Source organism: Harpia harpyja, chromosome 2 (genome assembly GCF_026419915.1).
Source record: "Harpia harpyja isolate bHarHar1 chromosome 2, bHarHar1 primary haplotype, whole genome shotgun sequence".
NCBI classification, from domain to species: Eukaryota; Metazoa; Chordata; class Aves; order Accipitriformes; family Accipitridae; genus Harpia; species Harpia harpyja.
In genome coordinates, this window is record NC_068941.1 from 72743223 (window position 1) to 72762871 (window position 19649).

Below are 19649 nucleotides of genomic sequence, written 5' to 3' on the forward strand. Positions count from 1 at the left end.
ATTTGAGATTAATCCAGCTCAAATGGCAAGATTTACATAGCTGCATTTATCACAGTATTGAGATGGTGGCATTCTGTTTCCTCTGAGAACAGCCCGAACCAGCATACGTAGTCCTGAACCTCCCAACCTTAGCCTTATTGTACCTCGTTCAAAACCATTTTTAATTATGATTAAGTAGAATAAAAATAGCAAAAACTTTTTTCTGTTATAGTGTGTTTCTAAGGCAAATCCAACAGTACTCATCTGCACAACAGGCATTTAGGATTTTTTTAATTTATTTGCATGCTACTAACTTCTGATAATGCATAGAAAATAGGTAGTTTTCATTCATGGAACTGGTGATCAGAGGCAGACTTGTTTCATGGCGGTGCCTAGATGCTAAGAATTAATTATGTTCATCATAAAATTAATGATGCTTCCTTTCAACTGTTAGATTCTTAGCTTTTTTTCTTTCCAAGATCTTTGAAGGCAGTATGTTATGAACAATTTGAGATCATAGGACTATTTTTTTCTTTAACAGGTTTAATACTATCATCACTAGTAAATTATGCCCTAAAATTTTATCACTTTTTCATGCCCATTTCAGTGACAGCTTACATTAATATTTTGCTTCCTTGTTCTCTAAGAAGCCTGTGCCTTCTATGGACTGCTGAATAATCTGTATTACCACGAAACATAGTGATTCTTGTCAAAAAGATCACAGTTCTAAATTACTTTCTAAGTCAGGCTGCATTGAATAATTATAACTTAAAAAGGGGGCAGGAATGTTGTCTATATTTAAACTTGTCAACATACGTTTCAGTCTATCCTGTATTTTGGGGAGCCATCAGGACTGAGCTCTGTACTTCCATGGCTGTGCAAGTCTGATGAATTTATTTATTTATTTACTTATTTTTAAATACTTGTTTCAGTTCCTAATTTCTGCAATGAAGTTGCAATTTAAACCTTTTATGTTGCCTATGATCTGTTATGTTTAAGAGACTGAGAACATTTTCTGTAGCTGACTGGTTTTAGGGAGAAAGTCATGTTGTTTCTGTGACTGCACTCTGAAACTGTTGTCACCTATTCCATTTCCCAAACTTTTACCTGAAAGTGCATACAATATGCTGTTTGGTTTTCCTATTGTGCTGTGTTCTTTGAAGATGAATTAATGATGTAAAGGTGTAACCAAAATCCACTGCTATACGATTTTGTCTCTGTGCAAGTTAAACTTAAAGCTTGAACAGCGTGTGGAATTTCAGTATAGCTTCAGGAAATAGCTACCAGTAAGTAATCTTCTTTCACTGATGTGCCAGAAGTGCTCAGCAAATTCCTACTAGCCTCTTTTAGTTATCTTTCTCATATATTTTTTATGTATTTCATTCCTATTTCCTTTCTTCTTCCCACCCTTCTTTTTTCCTCCAACCAAGAAAACATTTACTGAGTTAGTGTGAAGAGCAAAAGAAGCTTTTCTATCATAATTTCAGTCTGGGACTATGGCTGCTTCTGACTTCTTACCCTGTCTTTTTGTCTCCATTCAGTTCACCTCCTGTCTTGGTTCTGTCTTGTGTCCTGTTTTATTTGTCTTAGTACTCCAGCTGTGTTAAATGCAGCTCTTATGTCTAATTTTTAAAAGACTCCCTGGATATTGCTTATCTCCCCAGCTTGCTTTGATCTAGTTGAGTATGCCATCTATTTCCAGGGCATTTTTTTTCTCTCAGATTCCCAAATGGGATTCCATCCACTCAGTTGAAAAATATTATTTCTTATTACAATGAGAATCCATTTGATAAACGGAAATGAGACATAAAAAATTTCATTGTAGATTTCTTTGTTGTTGCATTTTGGCATTGTGAAAAGATGAGTTTAGAGACAATAAATCTGACTATGCGTGCTTGGTTTACTTTAATTTCAGTGTATGTTGCATTACCAAATCAAACTCTGTTGGAAAGTGTGCTGAGGCTACTATAGTCATTGTAGATTTTAACCTAATATATTCCACTATTTCCTCTTCTGGGAAATGTTTGAGTAGTTTGTACAGAGAAAATTTTTTTATGCTACTAAAGTTTTACTATTTCTACTCAGTATTTTTGAAACGTTTCTGTAAAAGCCTCAAATCAGTGCTATATATCACAAATGCTCTTACGCTTTCCAAGCTATCAATTTGCACATCATTGATGGTGGTGTTTAACAAGTGCAGTTTGCAGAATTTTTGTCAGACAGGATGGTAAAAACCAGTTTGACCTAGCTCTCAGCTAGTTGGGAAGGAGTTGTTTTTATCTATAAAATAAGTGTTGCAAAAAATTTAGAGAAACATAACTCTACAGTGATACTTTCATAGTCATTTTACAGCATACAAACACAACATTCGATGGTAATCTCTTTGATAGGAAATGCTGAGGAGTCACCTAACAGATAAGAAATATTTATCCCTATTCCTACTTTCTCTGCATGGCCTTGACATGTCATAGACACAGATTAACTCAGCAAATGTATGGACTTGATCTAGGGGTTTTTTTAACTTTGTCATTTTCATACGACAGGTGTCAAATTCCTGGTTTTCCTGAAGAACGCAGTTCCAAACTGCACAGAAAATAAGAAGCTCAAAGAATATTATTTTCTTTTTGTGCTTGGCAGCCTATCAACTTACACAGTATTGCTCTCATGTCCTCCTATCAAAAAATCAGTATTTCTGTTATCATAACAATGATTTGGGTAAAACTAAAGAAAGAAATGCAAAATTTCACAAATAAATACTTGTATTCAAGCAGTTTTCCACACTCCCAGTTAAAAGAGCAGCGTTTTCTTTAGCTCTTAAGAGCATGGGAAGGGCCCTTGTTGCTTGCTTTAGTAGAAGGTTGAATTCAAAGACCTTTCTGTTTAATTCCTTTTGCTTTAATGATAGGAGGAAATTTTTGTGGAGAGAGATGCTCCTTTTAGGTCATAGCAGGCCTGGAGACTTAACCACACAGAGTTGTCTGCTTAGCCAGCGGAGACTAAATAGGACTTCAGAGTCCATTGGCATTATTCTGATTTGGCTGCTATGATTTGTCAGAGTAACACAGGCAGTTGCCTCTTTTTCCATCGCTGTTGAAAGATAGTAAATTCAGAGATGATTCAGGAATGGTCATTTGGGAACTGAGGGTTGCAACATATGAAAAAAAAAAAAAATCCTGGAGTCATCACTGACAGTTTTGTAGAGCCATTGGGTTTGTGTGCAGCAGCATCCAAAGAAAGCCAAGAGCATGTGAGGGCACCCTCAGCTTGCATTGACAAAACAGTGTCCTGTCACTGTACACAACCTTCGTGTGTCCACAGCCTCCGTGCAGTACCTGGCCCCTCCTGCCTCTCCACTAGTTCACATACGCTCACTTACAGGGAGGAGTCAAAAATCTTTGTAAGAGTGAATGTGCTCCTTATACAGACCAGGGATATAGCACATGTTAAAGGACTGCAGAAACACACAACTTAGCTCCCTGAAAGATTTTTTTTTTTACAGTGCTATTGTTTTCAGATCAAAAAGGTATAGTCTCATTTCCAAATACTTTCTTTTTCTTTTAATTTTTACTTCTTAAGAAGAGACAAGAATGATCAGGATCAATTATTGTACACTCTGAAATATGAAATCTTTTAAATATGTTACCAGCACTTCAAGAGTAGTTAGAGGGCAATGGCTGGTAAAGGGTAGTATAATCAAAGATGAAGAAAAGCATCTGAATTTCCAAAAAATATCACTAATCTATCATACAAAGAATTTTTAAAAAATAAAGCCTGTTTTATTCTTTTTCACTGGGCTTTTAGCACTGTTGGCCTGTCTTCAAATTCACTGGTGAAAGCAGAACTATTGAATAGACCATGGCTGGAATTTATGTTCCATATTACAGAAGCACCTGTACCTGACTTCCACAAATCATATGCACGGAAGCTGATTAACTGAGTCAATCCTAAGTGAATAAAACCAAAACAGATTATAATTGCTGGAATAGTAAACAGATGACTTCGGAATTGGAAATTCTAACCTTTTTAGAGACCATTATATAAGGTCAATAAATGCCTGTTGTCTAGGAAGTTAAAGGGACCTCCATCCTCTTACTGGTGCAAGCGGTGGTGGTGGAGAACTCTGGAAGGATATAGAGAGACTCTACAGCCTAATTCCAAGCTCTACTGAAACAGGCTTCATAGCTCCTGGTGGCATCAGGCTGTAACCTGCAGTTCTTCCTGACAGGGGGGTTGCTGTATGACACATCTCTTTCTTTTGCTAGGAATGCTTAATGCACAGTGCACCTTTTGTAAGCAGAGCGGAATGAAATTTAGAGTAGAATCTATTGATAGATCTGACTGGAGAAATTCAACTGTTTCTATTTAATTTTATGCCTTAATTAGATTATCTGCTTTAAAATTACTATTTAAATACACCATTTTCATACCTTGTTACATCAACAGCTAGAAAATAAATCACTACAGGTAAAAGAATGAAAAGCAAGATGAAAGACTAGGTTCTTCTTGGTTAACGGATATATTAATGCAGATCTCTATCCATATTATTTTCCACTTTATTTTTATCAAGGTAAAATTTCCTAAAATACTTGAGCTTTTTATGTTGATGTAACCCATACTGGGGAACTGAAAAAAAAAAAAAAACAAACCAAAACATTAATTTAACATTCTTCTATTCCTGTTTTTATGCATTCTCTTAAAATGCCAAATTTACAGAGTTCTTCTGTAAGAGGTAAATTACTGCGTGACAATTACCAGCATATACTTCAGTTCTAGTTTTGCAAGTTCAGTCCTGCCTTTTACACATTGTACAGAAACTTGTACAAAAACTAAAAGATAAGGAGTAGGACAGTCTTATGGCAAGTCGACTACTCAGAAAGTGCTGTTTGGTAGTATTATAGCACTCCGCATTTTCATTTGCAGTCCAAGCAAATGGGGAGGAATTACGGTCACAATTACACCAAATCCTAGTATACACTCTTACTGCTAGCAGTGGTATTTGGAAAATGGGCCATACTGACTTAGTACAATTCCTATTTTATATGCAGAATTAACATGCCAACTCATTTGAGAAGCCTGAACCTTTAGCTTTTTCTGTCTGGCGCTTGCCAAGCATTAAACAAGGTTTATGTATCTACTGCTTTAAAGACAGTAGAAATGCTGTTCTGTAAAGCACTTTGCAGGTATATACTACTTCAAAGGTTGCAATTTCTTGATTCCTAAGGCATTTATGTTCCTTTCAGATAACAACCACCATTAAAAAAAAAAACAAAAACAAACAACAAAACCCAACACACACCACCAAAAACAACAACAAAAAACCACCCACAACAACAAACACCAAAACAAAACAACATTCCAGCTCTATCTCTTCATTTAGCTGTTGATTATTTCTGTTAAGAGTTTAAGTTTTGCAACCTGGCCACACCTGGAAAGCATGTAGTCAGTAAGGAAAGACTTCAGAAGTCAGCACTAGCACCAGCTCATATACACACTTAATCTCATGGTCTTAAGAAAAGGCTTTGACTTTCCTCACAGCAAGCGAGGGCAAAGGTTCAAGTCTGAAGAGGTTGTAAATTCAAGAAAGTAACCTTACTGACTAAAGTCTTCTCTGTCACCTATGCTTGTACTCAGTGCTTCCTACAGGAAGGAAAAGATCAGAGCAACAAGAGTGCGTGCAAACCAGAAAAGAATGAAGGAAAATGGTACAAGGCAAAACCAAGACAAAAGATAGAGGCAGAAGAATAAAGACATAAAGAAATGCAGGGTATAGGAGCAGTACCCCAGTTAAAGAGGGTTAGGAGCTAGGGTTAGTAAATCAGAAATGCCCGTTTCACTGCCATGTCAGAAAGGCACACAGTCTTCTAAAGAGCTTGCATAGAAATGTAAAAGAATTTAAAGTGTTTCAGATGATCTGTGAAAAGGAACAATGAATTGTCACTTTAGCTGTTACGCGGGCTGTCTTTCCCTCTTGCCATGACATAGGAAAAAGTTTAATCAGTCAGTCAACAGTATTTGAGTAACACAAGCTACCATGTTTCAGGTTATAGTCTTATAATTACTGAATGTTCAAAGCTAGACTGTTCACTCCTGTGAACACTATACTTCAGCAGAGTCAATCCTTGATAGTTTGCACCTAAGTCCTGTAATGAACCTGGTTTCCTGAAATGCAGCAAGTAAGAGCCATTAAGATATTCTTGCTGCTTAAACACTCCTTTGTGTGCAGGTAGTTTATAGCATGATCATTCTTACCCTCTACCCTCAATTAAAATACATAGACCTTTATTTTTAGTATCTCAGTAATTAGAAATATTTCCAACTTTGTATCATTCTTGCAGTTCTTGAAATCTTTGAAAAGGATGGCAAGAAACAATGAATTGCATATAGGACACAGATCACTGCAGGAGGTAGGCAGTTAAAAAAAAATAGTAGGGATAGAGAGGTTGTAAACTCTACCTTCTCTTCTGAGTGTGCACAATTACAGCGCTTTATATATTAAAGGAAGAAATTTTTTACAATGAGGGTGGTGAGGCACTGGAACAGGTTGCCCAGAGAGGTGGTAGATGCCCCATCCCTGGAAACATTCAAGGTCAGGTTGGATGGGGGTCTGAGCAACTTGATCCAGTTGAAGGTGCCCCTGCTTATTGCAGGGGGGGTTGGACTAGATGACCTTTAAAGGTCCCTTCCAACCCAAACCATTCTATGATTCCGTATGGCAACAATGAGAGTATGATTCAGTCCACATTTACATCCTACTCTGCTTACTGATCCCCACAAAGGGCTGGGTTTCTTTCCCTTGTATTACTTACTTTCCTAGATCTGAAACAAAATAAAAACTGTCTATATAAGAGTCCTTTCATGGCTGTACTAAATTATCGATATCAGCAAAAAAAACCCCAACCCCAAATTCTCGCCCAGTTCTTGCTGTGGTTTCACGGTATTCAGCTGGACACGACTTAAGGAAGGCCAGCCTGCAGAACACACCTCTTCCTGTGCAAAGGAATAGCACGAGCAGGAGACTGACCTACGACAGTCTCTGCAAATTAAGAGGACCTCAGCTATTTCAACACAAAACAAGCCTGTTCTACTTTTACAACATGGAGAGCACAGCACAGTCAGGCTCTGATCTCAGTGTTTCTGGAACATAGTGCAGTAAAACAACAAAAAAACCCCAACCGTATACGCAATCTGCCACCACCTCATCTTGCCTCCTATCAGTTTGCTTGTTTGCAAGGGAAGAGGAAAGTGTACTAAACTTTTTCTCATTTTTTTTTCCCTCTCCCACCCCCACTTCTTTTCTCACAGCACACTACAAGTGAAAGTCTCGGAGCCGCAGAATTCAATAGACATGAACACAGAAAATGAACATTTGAAGTCCATAAAGATGTGCCTTAATCAGCCCACTGAGTGGAATCTGAGTTTTTCAGCAGCATCTCTCACCAGCTGTAAAGTTTTTAACCAAAATCTCAAAACTGATGAGAACAAATAGATTGCAGCTGTTCTTGCACTATTATTTTGTACATTGTTCCTGATTTTTTTTTTCTGCTGAATAATAAGCATTTATTACATTGATCTTGAAATTATCTTGTGTGATTTGGCTTTATATTACTACTAGCATTATTCATTTTGATGTACTTTTTCTTTTTTTTAAATATAAAGTCTCACATCTGATCATCATGAAATTCTTGCAGTACAAATTTATATCAGAATCAGATGTTCCCCTTTAATAGTATTGTGATTTTTCTATGCTCTTTAAGTTGAATTATTATTTCCCAATTTTATTTTTGTGCACGAAAGTTAATATATTATGTAATTTGTGGCATAGGTCACCATGTAAAGATTTATGGTAATAACAATTCAAACAAATCTGTAACAGGTGGAGACCGACTACCTCGAAGCAAAGCAGTAAAAAGAAAAGGTAAATTATCTGAGGAGATCTCCTTTGCAAACGGATTGAAATGTATTGAACAACAAGTTTGTTTCTGCAGTATGCTTTCATCTTCATTTATCTTGAGAACTTCTGTGTGACAGTGTTTAATGACCATAATGTCTAAAAGAAAGGCCAAGCCTGCAGGAGAATCTCTTGAAAGATTGTCATTCAACAAATCTGTATCTGCACTTTTTGAGGTTTCTGCTAAACGGTCTTTCTTCCCCTTTTGTTTTTATGAATTTATGCCTGCCACCAATTAAAATGGATGTAAATGCTCTTCCTATTTCATTTTTTCCCCCCGTGTACTTTGGAAATTTAATGTAAACATCAACATTTTAAACTCTACTCAAAGAAGTAGTAAATGGTTGTAGCTGACTACATTGTAGACATTCCATGCTTAGATCAGCTTCAGCAAGGTTCATGTACGTCATTCATCAAAACTTTATTATTAACAGAGCTATAACAAAAGTGTTAGAATAAAACCATATGATATATTTCTCTTCTCTGGAGTCATACATTCAACAGCTAGAGTAGAGGTTTCTTAGTTCAACTTCTAATAAGTTGTCTGTCCTTTACTTGCCAAGAAGTAATTTTCCAGAAGGAAATTTCCTTGGAAGACACTGTATTTTATAAAACAAACGTTTTAAAGATTCACTTAAAATTATCATCTTACTTAAGTGATGATGCAGTTGTTCTTCACAGAAGTTCGTTGGTTTGCAGGTGCAATCCAGTAACTGAAATAAAAGGATTGTTGTGAATTCTGGCAAGTCTCACAAGATCCCACAAGGATATTGAGTCACTGAACTGTTGACAGCACAGAACATGATTAAAAGAACGAACATTCATCATCACGCCACACTGTCTAGAGGGTCTTTATGTATTCTCAACTGTTTAATGCACTTGCATTCCATGGGGCAAGAAAGCCAACAAGAGAATTAAACTTCATGGGGGAGAGGCACTGAATTTGACTTCAGCGGAGCCCTACCAAAGCACAAGGAACAGTCAGGAGTCAGGGCTATCCAAAGGGACATAAAAACAGTCTTTCAAGCAGTGAGACTAATGCAGCCGGTATCTTGTTCGTGTGCCTGGAGGAGCAGATGCCACATGGATTTACTCATTTCAAAGACCGAGTAAATACCAGAACCTTTCTGTTACAGACATGTCTGTCTCACCTCCAAGCAGCTGTCTGGTTTTTTAACTTTTAACAATTATGATCTATTCCTTTGTGTCATATTGAGTTTCAATTAGCTGATGAGTTAAAACGTTTTCAGGTGGGAGTCAGATGCAGGCATAACCCAAACTCACTAACCACTTTAAGTCAGACAATAAACAACAAAATTAGAAAAATAAATGTTCTTGGTGCAGCACTCACCCTTCATCTTGAGATAGCAACCAGGCAAAGGAGACTTATCAAGAGAAAGTCTTTTAGTTTGTAGTCTGAAGAGACTGATTAGGCAAGCAAACAAAATCAATCACAAAACTGGTTTTAAGGAAAAAAAAACTAGTGTAGGAATAAACATGGGATCATTTTAAGTTTGACAACAAATGACCACTGCTATTTATCATTATTTAATATGGAATCAAGTCTAGGTCTTGTATGCCTCGTGTTTGACACCATGTGGTGTTCAGCCAGCAAAAGGAGGGAAGATGCACAGTAATTGGTTCAGAGCAACAAAGAGGCTGTTTTTAAGTCAATTAGATTCTTTTAGGGATTAAAATCTTATTTCTTAATTAAGCAGCCAGGAAGTTAGGTACTTTCAACCCATAGAATTAAAGTAAATAAAAATCAGCAACATTATTTTAGCTAGAAAGAGTAATGCATACTAAGTCAAGATTTTTTTCACTGCAGGTAGTAAGATACTTCCAGACTTGGCTCCTTATCACCTTTGGATGTACTCTATTGCTACCATATGTGACTTGCTTGAAAGTCAGCTGCATACATTTAGACCTTGATTATTGCTAATAATCAGCTTTGAAAAATACAACACACATCTGATCATCCTATCCTGTAATTAAGCAGCCATCCTTCTTCAAAAGATGAAGTAATTGTGCAAGAGCATACCAAATTTTCTATTGCACAGAAAACCCATCCCTTGACAGGGAGCAGAGCAGGGGAAGAGCCCAGAGGGGATGGAAATGCCAGTTGCTGGTCAAGTTTCTAGCCTGAAAGAGGATCACAGGGTAATTCAGGCATAGAAGGACCTCAGGAGGTCTGTAGTTCTACATCCTGCTCAAAGGCAGGCCAGCTGTGAGGTCAGAGCACATTGTTCAGGACTTTATCTAGTCACATCTTAAAAACCTCGTAGGACAGAGCCTGCACAGCCTCTCCAGGCAACCTGCTCCAACTGTTCTCAGCCTGTTCCACAGCCTTTTTCTCCTTGTATTCTGGTCCAAGTTACAACTTATGCCCATTGGTTTTTGTCCTCCCATCATATGCAAAGAGCCTGGTTCCATCTCAACAGATGCCTTGCAGGTAACTGGGGGTCCTCCCAACACCCCCAGGCTGAACAAGCCCAGGTCCCTCTGCCTCTCCCCACAGGGCAAGCACTCCAGCCCCCTGACCAGCCTGGGGGCCTCCACTGAACTCACTCCAGTTTGTCCATGCCCCTCTTCTATTAATACACACCAGTGAAGCCATATCCACAGCAGAGACATCCACTGATTGGGAGGTGACTTTGGGGAAACCTGATCTTCTCAGTACAGGATTCCTAAGAGATGCCAGAGGCAGAACCTGCATATGTGGCAAGGTGCAACAGAACAGCAAGAAAGCAAAACTGAGGCATTCCCAGAGAAGCCTTTATAAATTAATTGCTCCAGCTTTTCCTTGAAACTCATTTTTACCAAAAATGAGTGGACTAGCCAGCAGTTCCTGAAAGTATATTTGTGGCAGAGGAGCAAACCACTCACTAGAGTGAGAGCAAGAGAGAACTTGTAACTGAAATTAAAAAAAAACAAAAACAAACCAAAAAAACCCCCAAAAAACCCAAAACCCCAAAACCCCTAAGCTTTAAAGCACAAGGAAAGCTCTATTTGACAATCAAATATATACTTAACCTTTTTTATCTATGTTCAGGCAGCATTCCAGGGGACAGACACTGTCTCTGATCTCAACTGGCTGCATGTACACAAACTCACACTAGAACACAAGCTGGAGATTTGAAGAAAAGAATTATCAAAAGAAGGAGCTCAGGACTTCAAAATTCTGCTTAAAATGATGAATAAAAATAATTCACCAGTTACATTAACTTCTGAATAGCACATATCAGCAGAAAAGCATGTCATAGCATTTTGTGGTTTAACAAGTTTCTAACAAAAACTGAAAGGGAAGAAAAGCAACACAATTCTATCTGTTTTCTATATGCAAGCTTGAAAATAGCATAACAGTTTGGGCATTGCACTTCGGGAGCGCTACTTTTCACTTGTGTCCCTAAGCCATTTCTGAGAATTACCAAAGATCATTTACAGTATATTTACATATTTTAAATGCAAGTTCCTTCAAAAGCTACATTCGGCATCAGTAGTTGAGATGCACCTGTCAAGCAATCGACATTTTTCTCCAACTGCCTTGGAAATTATCTATATTGTAACAAAGACAGACATGATTGACAGTGTGTTTCCACACCAAAAAACTAGCATTTCCAGGGTGAGTCTCCTCAGCCACCAGTGACTACTACATGCAGTTTAAAGTTACTCTTCTGTTGTCTCTCTAAAACTTATGACTATTCCTAGGTATGTTGTTAGAAAAAGGTTTGTGAACTTCAAAGCTACAAAGAAATCAAAATTGTAAGTCACTTTAAAAAGACAGTACACAGACCTTACTGAAGTACTTCATTTTTTGCCCTTTCTGTACTTAGGTATTCCTTTCCTTATTGGATCTTGTTTTATACCACAAATATTTTTATGCTTTTCTAAAAGCACCTTACTGATTTTCCATAACAAGGTCAAGATCAGTAGCAGACTTCCAGGCTTAGGTTTGTAAAATCAGCAACTCAGTTTTACCATTTTAACATTATTTAAAATAAAGTGGACACATATCTGCAGGAAGCAGAATTCACAGTTAAGATCAATTCTATTTTACGTTAACACAAACAATAAGACCTGCTCAGCAATGCACAGGCTAATAAATGCAGAAAGTATGTGCATAAAAGGTAGGTACATTCAAAATTGCTGCCATCACAAGCAACTACTCCAGGTCAAACATTCTCTCTGAATAATGTTAAATATCAAAACAGCTTTAACTATTAAGTACTTACCACCAACAGCAATTTTTATTTGCAGATAAAAAGTATTCTCTGTAAAGTAAAAAAAAAAAAACCACACCAACAAAAAACCAAACCAAATTTTGTTCAGGTAATATTTTAATATGTTTTTATTACATGAATGATGGACTTCATAGTGTGAAAAATCATCAAAAGCATCTATTTTTAAAAAATTAAGTTCCTAGAAAAATCTAGAATTATAAATGATCATAATATAAAAAGAGTTAAATATGACTAAGAACAGATTTATTTTTCAAGTCTGATGTTAACTTCCAGCATTAGCAAAGCACACTTCCTCTCCTTTTGTCTTCATTGATCTGCTTCCCTATTCAAAAGTCTTGAAAGATTCATTCTTGTTTTTTCAAGTGCCACTGTTTTTGCTTGTCTTGAAGGCCTTGAACTTGACATTGGGACCGATTCTGGAATTTCATCACCACTGAAATGTAAGATATTTTAAAATAAGGCCAAAAAGACTAAGCAAACTGAAGAGTTTTTATATTAACAAACTTGCAACATGGTCTTAAAGAGCAAAAGTACTTCTTACTAATTATAAACTTTTTATTTTTTGAGAGGAATATATTAATGTTTTCCAAGTGACATAGCAGTATCAGTAAAGATAACCAAGTGTTAGCAGTTACAAAATAAGCAAAGCCCCCAAAAGATTAGGTGGTATCAAAGTAAACACACTGAACAGGCAAACGGGAATGATTGACCCTGGTCACCCTAAAGTCTGTGGCTTACTTGCTTGAGAAAGAGTGAGCACAGCTGAAAATTACAAAGATAATATCATTTTAATGCTTATCTCCTACAAGATCATAAGCAAAGGAGTGCATTGTGTGTATTCACTTACCAGTCATTTGTAGAAGCTTATCAACTACATGTTGAAAAAGAATCAATAAGAATGTGGAGGGGAAAAACGAATTTAAATAAAAAATAAAAAAATTGATTCCTCCACAGAACAGTTATTAAAAAAGCAGAAAAAGTGATTGGAAGAAGAGTAATAATGTAAGGCAAAAACCTAACTTTTGTCTGCTAGAATGTATGTAAACTCTATGCACAAAAGGTATGTTAAAAAAAGAATTACAGGCTCTTAGGCAACAATGATTAAAAAGTCAAGCTGTCAAACCTGCTATTGTTTCAGAAGTACCAGTTCAAAGGGGTTTTTTTCTTGAATATTTATCTGTGTATTAGGAATAGAGGATATTAAAGATGCAGGTTTGGGGTAAGAAAAACATTTGAATTAAAATTTCCTTGCTAGAACAGACATCATGGTTTTGATGGTGGAGAGAAAAGGATTTTACCTTTCACTACTGCGTTTTACAGTTGTGCCAATTTTTCTTCTGCTCACAGACCTCACTTCTGCTGCTGCTTTCCGTTGTCCTAAGTATAAGCAAAAGTCTCTTTTCATATCATGATACCATTTCTTTTCTTAAACTAGTTTTGTATCTATCTTCAGTGTTTGGTATTGCATCGAAACATATAAATACGCAGTCACCACAGATAGAAGGTGGTGACAAAACGAAACCAACAACAAAAAACCCGCAATGTACCACTTCTCCCATAAACACCTGTACATTACTGTAGATGACTGTGGCCAAGTTATCTTGAAATCCTGTAGTTGAACTTTTTTTCTTTTTTAAATCTGTGTTGTTGGGAGAGGCTAACAGCACAAAAATTTCCACAAAACAGACTATTTTAATCTTTTAACAAATAAAATTTTAAAAACAGAGTATGAAGACTGAATGGTTTTTATATCTGTATTTTCACAAAAAGTTAGTATGAAATTATTTTACTAAAAACAACTACTATTGTAGCCAGAAAAATCTAGTGCATACCTTTGCCAGCTTTGTTTCTTGTGGATTTCAATTTTGCAGTTGCTTTACTTTTAACTTCATTAACTGGAATATGAAGAACATCTTTATTATTTTCTGTTAAAAAGAACAGCACATGCAGAAGTCATAGAAAATAAATTTTTAATTTATCTTAAGTACCAGTATTTTAAGTTTTGGCTGTTATACAAAAAAAGCCACACAATTTTAACCCCACTTTTTCCTTAAACTAGAAATTAGAGAATAAGGCTAGAAGGAAGCTTAAAATGTCACTCAGCTATAACCCTGCCCCAACACAGGTTAATTACATGTAAACTATTCCTGACAATTGTTTAGCCCCTTCCATTGTGTCATAAGTCAAGCAAACAGGCACAGGACCAGCTTGGCCGAACAGGGAACTCCTCGTGGAGCTCAAGAAGAAGTTGTATGATTTCTGGAAGCAAGGTCAGGCTTCACAGGAAGAGTACAGAGCTGTGGTTCATGTATGCAGGGAGAAGACACAAAAGGCCAAAGCTCAATTAGAGTTGAAACTGGCCACTGTTATGTCAGATAACAAAAAGGGCTTTTTAAAGTATGTTAAAAGCAAGAGGAGGTCTTAAAGAAAACATTGGACCAATACTTGTTGAAGGTGGTCACCTGACTAACAGAAATGAAGAAAAAGCAGAGGCATTCAATGCTTTTTTTGCCTCAGTTTTTAATAATACTGATGGACCTTGAGCTGCCTGGTCCTCTGAGTTGGAGGCAGTCACTGAACAGTGACTTTCCATCTGTGGACACTGAAACTGTAAGGGACCAGCTGCATCAGCTGAGTGACCATAAGCTGAAGACAAGCCAGCAGTGCGCCCGGTTGGCCAAAAAGGCCAATAGTATCCTGGGTTGTATCAAGAAATAGTGTGGCCAGCAGGATTAGGGAAGTGATCGTCCCCCTGTACTCGGCACTGGTGAGGCCGCACCTCGAATACTGTGTTCAGTTTTGGGCCCCTCACAACAAGAAAGACACTGAGGTGCTGGAGTTCGTCCAGAGAAGAGCAACGAAGCTGGTGAAGGGCCTGGAGCACAAGTCTGATGAGGAGCGGCTGAGGGAACTGGGATTGTTTATTCTGGAGAAAAGGAGGCTGAGGGGAGACCTTTATTGCTCTCTACAACTACCTGAAAGGAGGTTGTAGTGAGGTGGGTGTCAGTCTCTTTTCTCAAGTAAGTGACAGGACGAGAGGAAATAGTTGGATTCTGCACCTAGGACAGAGTTAACAATGGGCACAGGTATAAACTGGGAGAGAAGCGCCTGGAGAGCAGCCCTGCCGAAAGGGATCTGGGGGTGGTGGTCGACAGCCAGCTCAATACAGGTCAGCAGTGTGCTCTGGCAGCCCAGAGGGCAAACCCCATCCTGGGGTGCATCAAACAGTACAACCAGCTGGTCAAGAGGGGTGATGATCCTGCTGTATTCAGCACTGGTGCAGCCTCACCTTGAGTACTGTGTGCAGTTCTGGGCCCCACAACTTAAGAAGGATGTTCAGGTACTTGAATGCATCCAGAGGAGGGCAACAAACCTGGTGAAAGGGCTGGAAGGAATGTCCCATGAGGAGCAGCTGAGGACTCAGTTTATCTGGTTTGGAGAAAAGGAGACTGAGGGGCAACCTCATTGCTCTCTACAGCTTCCTGAGGAGGGGAAGTGGAGAGGGAGGTGCTGAGCTTTTCACCCTGGTATGCGGAGATAGGACGCGTGGGAATGGTTCAAAGCTGTGCCAGGGGAGGTTTAGACTGGACATTAGGAAGCATTTCTTTACCAAGAGTGTGGTCGAACACTGGAACGGGCTTCCAACAGAGGTGGTCAATGCCCCAAGCCTGTCAGTGTTTAAGAGGCATTTGGACAATGACCTTAACGTGCTTTAGCTTTTGGTCAGCCTGAAGCGGTCAGGCAGTTGGACTAGATGATCGTTGTAGATCCTTTCCAACTGAAATATTCTATTCTAGTCTTAACATTTCTAAAAATTTCAGGAAATCTCCTTCTTCAGCAATCTCTGTTATTGCTGGGAAGCCTTCCTCCTAACATCAAATCTATATCTCCTTTGCAGCACCTGAAGGACAAAAATAGTTTCTGTTGCCCTTTTTGCTCACAGCTATCACTTACAAATTTGAAGTAGTAAATGCTGCTTTATTTTTAATGATTCCAAATGGGTCTGGGGAGGAGTGGGAGAAGGGAAGGGAACAATGTTTTTCTCCTACAGCCTGCTTTTTAAAAGTGCTCAAAAATCCTCCTCCATTAGAAATTCATACCAAGAAGTATTATCAGATGTTAGAAAACAGTACAACTATTTCTCAAAAGCATACTTCCAACAAATATTTGAAGACATAAACATAGAAGATAAGAAATTAAAGTATTTGACACTTCCAGAAACAACAGATTAAAGCCCTGAAATAATTCGCTAGAAGATATAAACAAATAATTAGAAGAAATGTTAAAAGAAAACGTGATCTGCTTAAAACAGTTGCTTGTCAATATCTTTGCTTTACTGCTGCAAGCAAACCTAAACAAGTTTCATCCAATTACTTTTCTGCTGAAAAATGTTAGACTTTCTGTGCCACCAGCACAATGTACGCTGCTAAGGTACCTGCAGCTGCATAAGCTGTGGAAAGTCTTCCAGCTACTTCCACTTCAAGCTCTTAAATAGCAATAAAACCAAATCTGGCTCCAACATACAAGCTCCTAACAAGGATAGACCAGTGTCAACACTGAAGATATCAGCTATATATTGCTATAATACAGTCTGCAAGAAGCACAGGCATGGTAACTCCAAAGTCTAAATACCCCACAAAGTACTTGTTTCTTTCTCCAAGTTAGCAAGTCACATTCTAAAGATGAGTTAGTCAACACTAGTATTTAGCAGGCATACAAGTGTGCCAAACAGCTTAAAAAAAAAAAAAAAAAAGAGCAGCCTATTTTAATACTGTCTTTGTTAAAAAGAAAGAGCTGCAGGGCAGAGCTTAAGACTCAAAATACAGCACTGGTTATACTAGAGTAATACAGAGAATAAGAAAATAGAATTGGATCAAAAAGCAATAAAAAAATGGAAAATACTTCAGTACAAATATTTTAAATTGTATGCATATTTACTAGATGTTACCATTTGCCATTTTTCAAAAAGTAGATTAATTTAACGCAGGAAAACTAAAACTTATTTTCATACACATCTAAACAAGTCAGTTGTATACCTTCTTCATTTTGAATAGTATTCTCAGATAATGTAATGTCAGTTTCCTGTGTCCTTTCAGAGAGGCCTGTTTCCTCAGTCCTTTCAGTGTGGTCTTTGCCCACATTAGGATCTTTGGTCAGGTTCATCTTGATCTTCTCAATAGCTCTTTGACACAGTTTATCTTTCACTTTCTGGAAAAGTCACATTTAATGTTAAATGCTACTTAATTTTACAACTATTTTATCCATTAAATTTACCCACTAATAGGATTAGTTAAATTTACTGTATGAAGGATACAATGTGTGACATGAAGATGATCAGTCAAGTTGAAAGGAGGAACACTTTCTCCATCAACACCAGGCATTGAAACCCCAAAATACTTTTTTTGTTCTTTTTTAAAGGAAACCTAAAAAACGTTAAAGCAACTGGACCTTTCCGGCTGAGTCCTGGAGTATAGCTATCTCTGGATAATATGCCCATAGTAGATCAGCATTCTTTTCAACATTTCTATATACTATTCCTCTGTCACACTCCCAAATTTTACTTAATTTTCCCATATTAATAAAAGCATCAATGTAAAAACTTTCACATCACTCTTGTAATCCCCTCCCGCTTCATCTTAAATCAAGCACCCTCTTCATGTTGCCTAATGATCTTACATTTACGTCATAAGTTTAGGCGTAAAATTTCAGTAACTAAAGATACTGAAAGATAAAGCCATCCAAACTGTAGAAGATATCAGATTACTAATGATTAAAGAAGTAAGAACCATGTTATTTATGTACTACCTCTAGAATCTCATTGAGCAGAACCAGAAGATTCTCTGTGGAAGAGCTACTAAGTTCTAGTGAATTTAAAGCTTTTGCATAAATCCGAACATCTGGTGCAGTTGGGTCCATCAAGATTTCATTGCAAATTTTCATTGCTAAACTGTCATGCACTGTTAAGTCCTGTAAAGGAAAGTAATTAGATATCAGAAGTTTTGCTTGGAACTATTTACAAAAGATAGCAATGAGATCATTCTGATTTAAGCAGCTAATGACTAATTTTACAGAGTAAACATTTTACTAAAATGCAGTATTTTGAGTACATACACCAACTGATTTTTATAAATACTTTTCCCAATATAGACAATTAGCCATGGTGCAAGTTCCTACTAGCATTTTTTAATTGTAAGAAGGAGAGGAAATTGAGGGAAGGGAGGGCAGGGAGGTCAAGCTAAAAGATTTCATTACCTGAACAGTCACTCATTTAATCCAGCTTCTGACACTAGGAATCTCAGAAAGGCCCAAACAGCTAGCAGTAGGTGAAGGTGGTCAGTTCCTAATCTCTAGACACTAATATTGTTTTCCTCCTGTTTAACACACTGTACCTGATAGTCCTGAGACTTTTTAGACTGCGGTTTCAGTCCACTTGGTCTGGTCAGGTCCACTAACAGTTCAGAAACATTACTGATATCTATTTCAGACAAAGGTGAAGTTGCAGGAGCATTTAACAGTGTTCGCAGAGTTGGAAAATAAGCTTCTTCAAAGCATTCCTGGTTAGACCTGTTTCAATTGAGTCAAACATTAGTAGCATAATGAGACAAACCTTAATTTGCCCCTAAATTTTCTCTTCTATGATGAAAGTTCACAGACCTACTACAATTCATCAATCAAAGCAAAGTGGGAGCAGTGAACCTTGGTAGAGACAGCCAGCAGGATCAAGATATCAAAACTACTTCACAGAACCAATTTCTTTTAAGCTTCAGCACACAGTATTGCAAGTAAGTTTTAAGTAACACTTCCTGCCTCTGAACAGTTTGAAAGTTCACCCTTACTACTGAAAACCTAACTGATATATACAGACACATTCTCTCTTAAGGGACAGAAATACATTTCTCTAAATCTTTTATTTAGATTAATCTGTCTTCTGCTCATCCCTCCTTCCTGCTAGCATTTTTCTTTGGGGATACTTCTTATTGTGTAAGAAAGCAAGGAAGCCTGGCAAAAAAAATGCAGTGCTTAACAAGATTTTTTGAAGAAATACTTGTGCTTTCTTTTCTCAGAAGTTAATAACTCCTGCCAAGCAAACCTAAAAATCATGTTGCACTTGGTTCTGCAGCAAGTTGTCTAAAAGCACAGTTCCACAAGACAGGTCAAAACAATTTAAAAGGTAAGGTGTCAAAAACTACGAGGTACTAGTAGGTGAAGTGAAGCCTTTTTTGTTTCTGATATTTCTTAACCTTATATTTGAACCCAAATAACTACAGGAGAAAACTAAGAAATAATTCAAAAAAAGCAGGTTGTTTGCTGCTGGATTATTGAGCCAAATCAGCTGACCAAAAGACCTTTTGAGCGCTAAAACCGGGGCAAGAAAGAATGGAAGCAAGAACTCTCCCTTTCAGCAGCTTTAAGGCTTTAGATTGGCTCAAGCATAACTGAAGAATCGTTCAGATTTTTTTTTTTTTTTTTTTTAATTTACA

General features: G+C 37.5%; 2 protein-coding genes across 4 annotated transcripts in view; one reads left to right on the plus strand and one right to left on the minus strand.

Moving 5' to 3' along the window:
• The window catches only part of LCORL (ligand dependent nuclear receptor corepressor like), an 89187-nt gene extending 80617 nt beyond the window's left edge, over positions 1-8570 (plus strand). The window contains exon 7 of one of the 2 annotated variants that reach the window (XM_052780390.1): positions 7282-8570. In XM_052780390.1, coding sequence (XP_052636350.1) covers positions 7282-7465 — 184 coding nt within the window. In that variant the 3' untranslated portion in view covers positions 7466-8570. The remainder of the gene's footprint in view (positions 1-7281) is intronic. The other variant, XM_052780388.1, reaches the window with a different exon arrangement.
• Positions 8571-12335: 3765 nt separating this feature from the next.
• NCAPG (non-SMC condensin I complex subunit G) overlaps positions 12336-19649 on the minus strand; it is a 30101-nt gene continuing 22787 nt past the window's right edge. The window contains exons 16-21 of one of the 2 annotated variants that reach the window (XM_052780393.1): positions 18558-18732; positions 17974-18135; positions 17205-17376; positions 14001-14063; positions 13467-13545; positions 12336-12601 (exon numbers count right to left, since the gene is read on the minus strand). In XM_052780393.1, the coding sequence (XP_052636353.1) occupies positions 12475-12601; positions 13467-13545; positions 14001-14063; positions 17205-17376; positions 17974-18135; positions 18558-18732 (778 nt within the window). In that variant the 3' untranslated portion in view covers positions 12336-12474. Of the gene's footprint in view, positions 12602-13466; positions 13546-14000; positions 14094-17204; positions 17377-17973; positions 18136-18557; positions 18733-19649 lie in introns of both variants that reach the window. The other variant, XM_052780392.1, reaches the window with a different exon arrangement.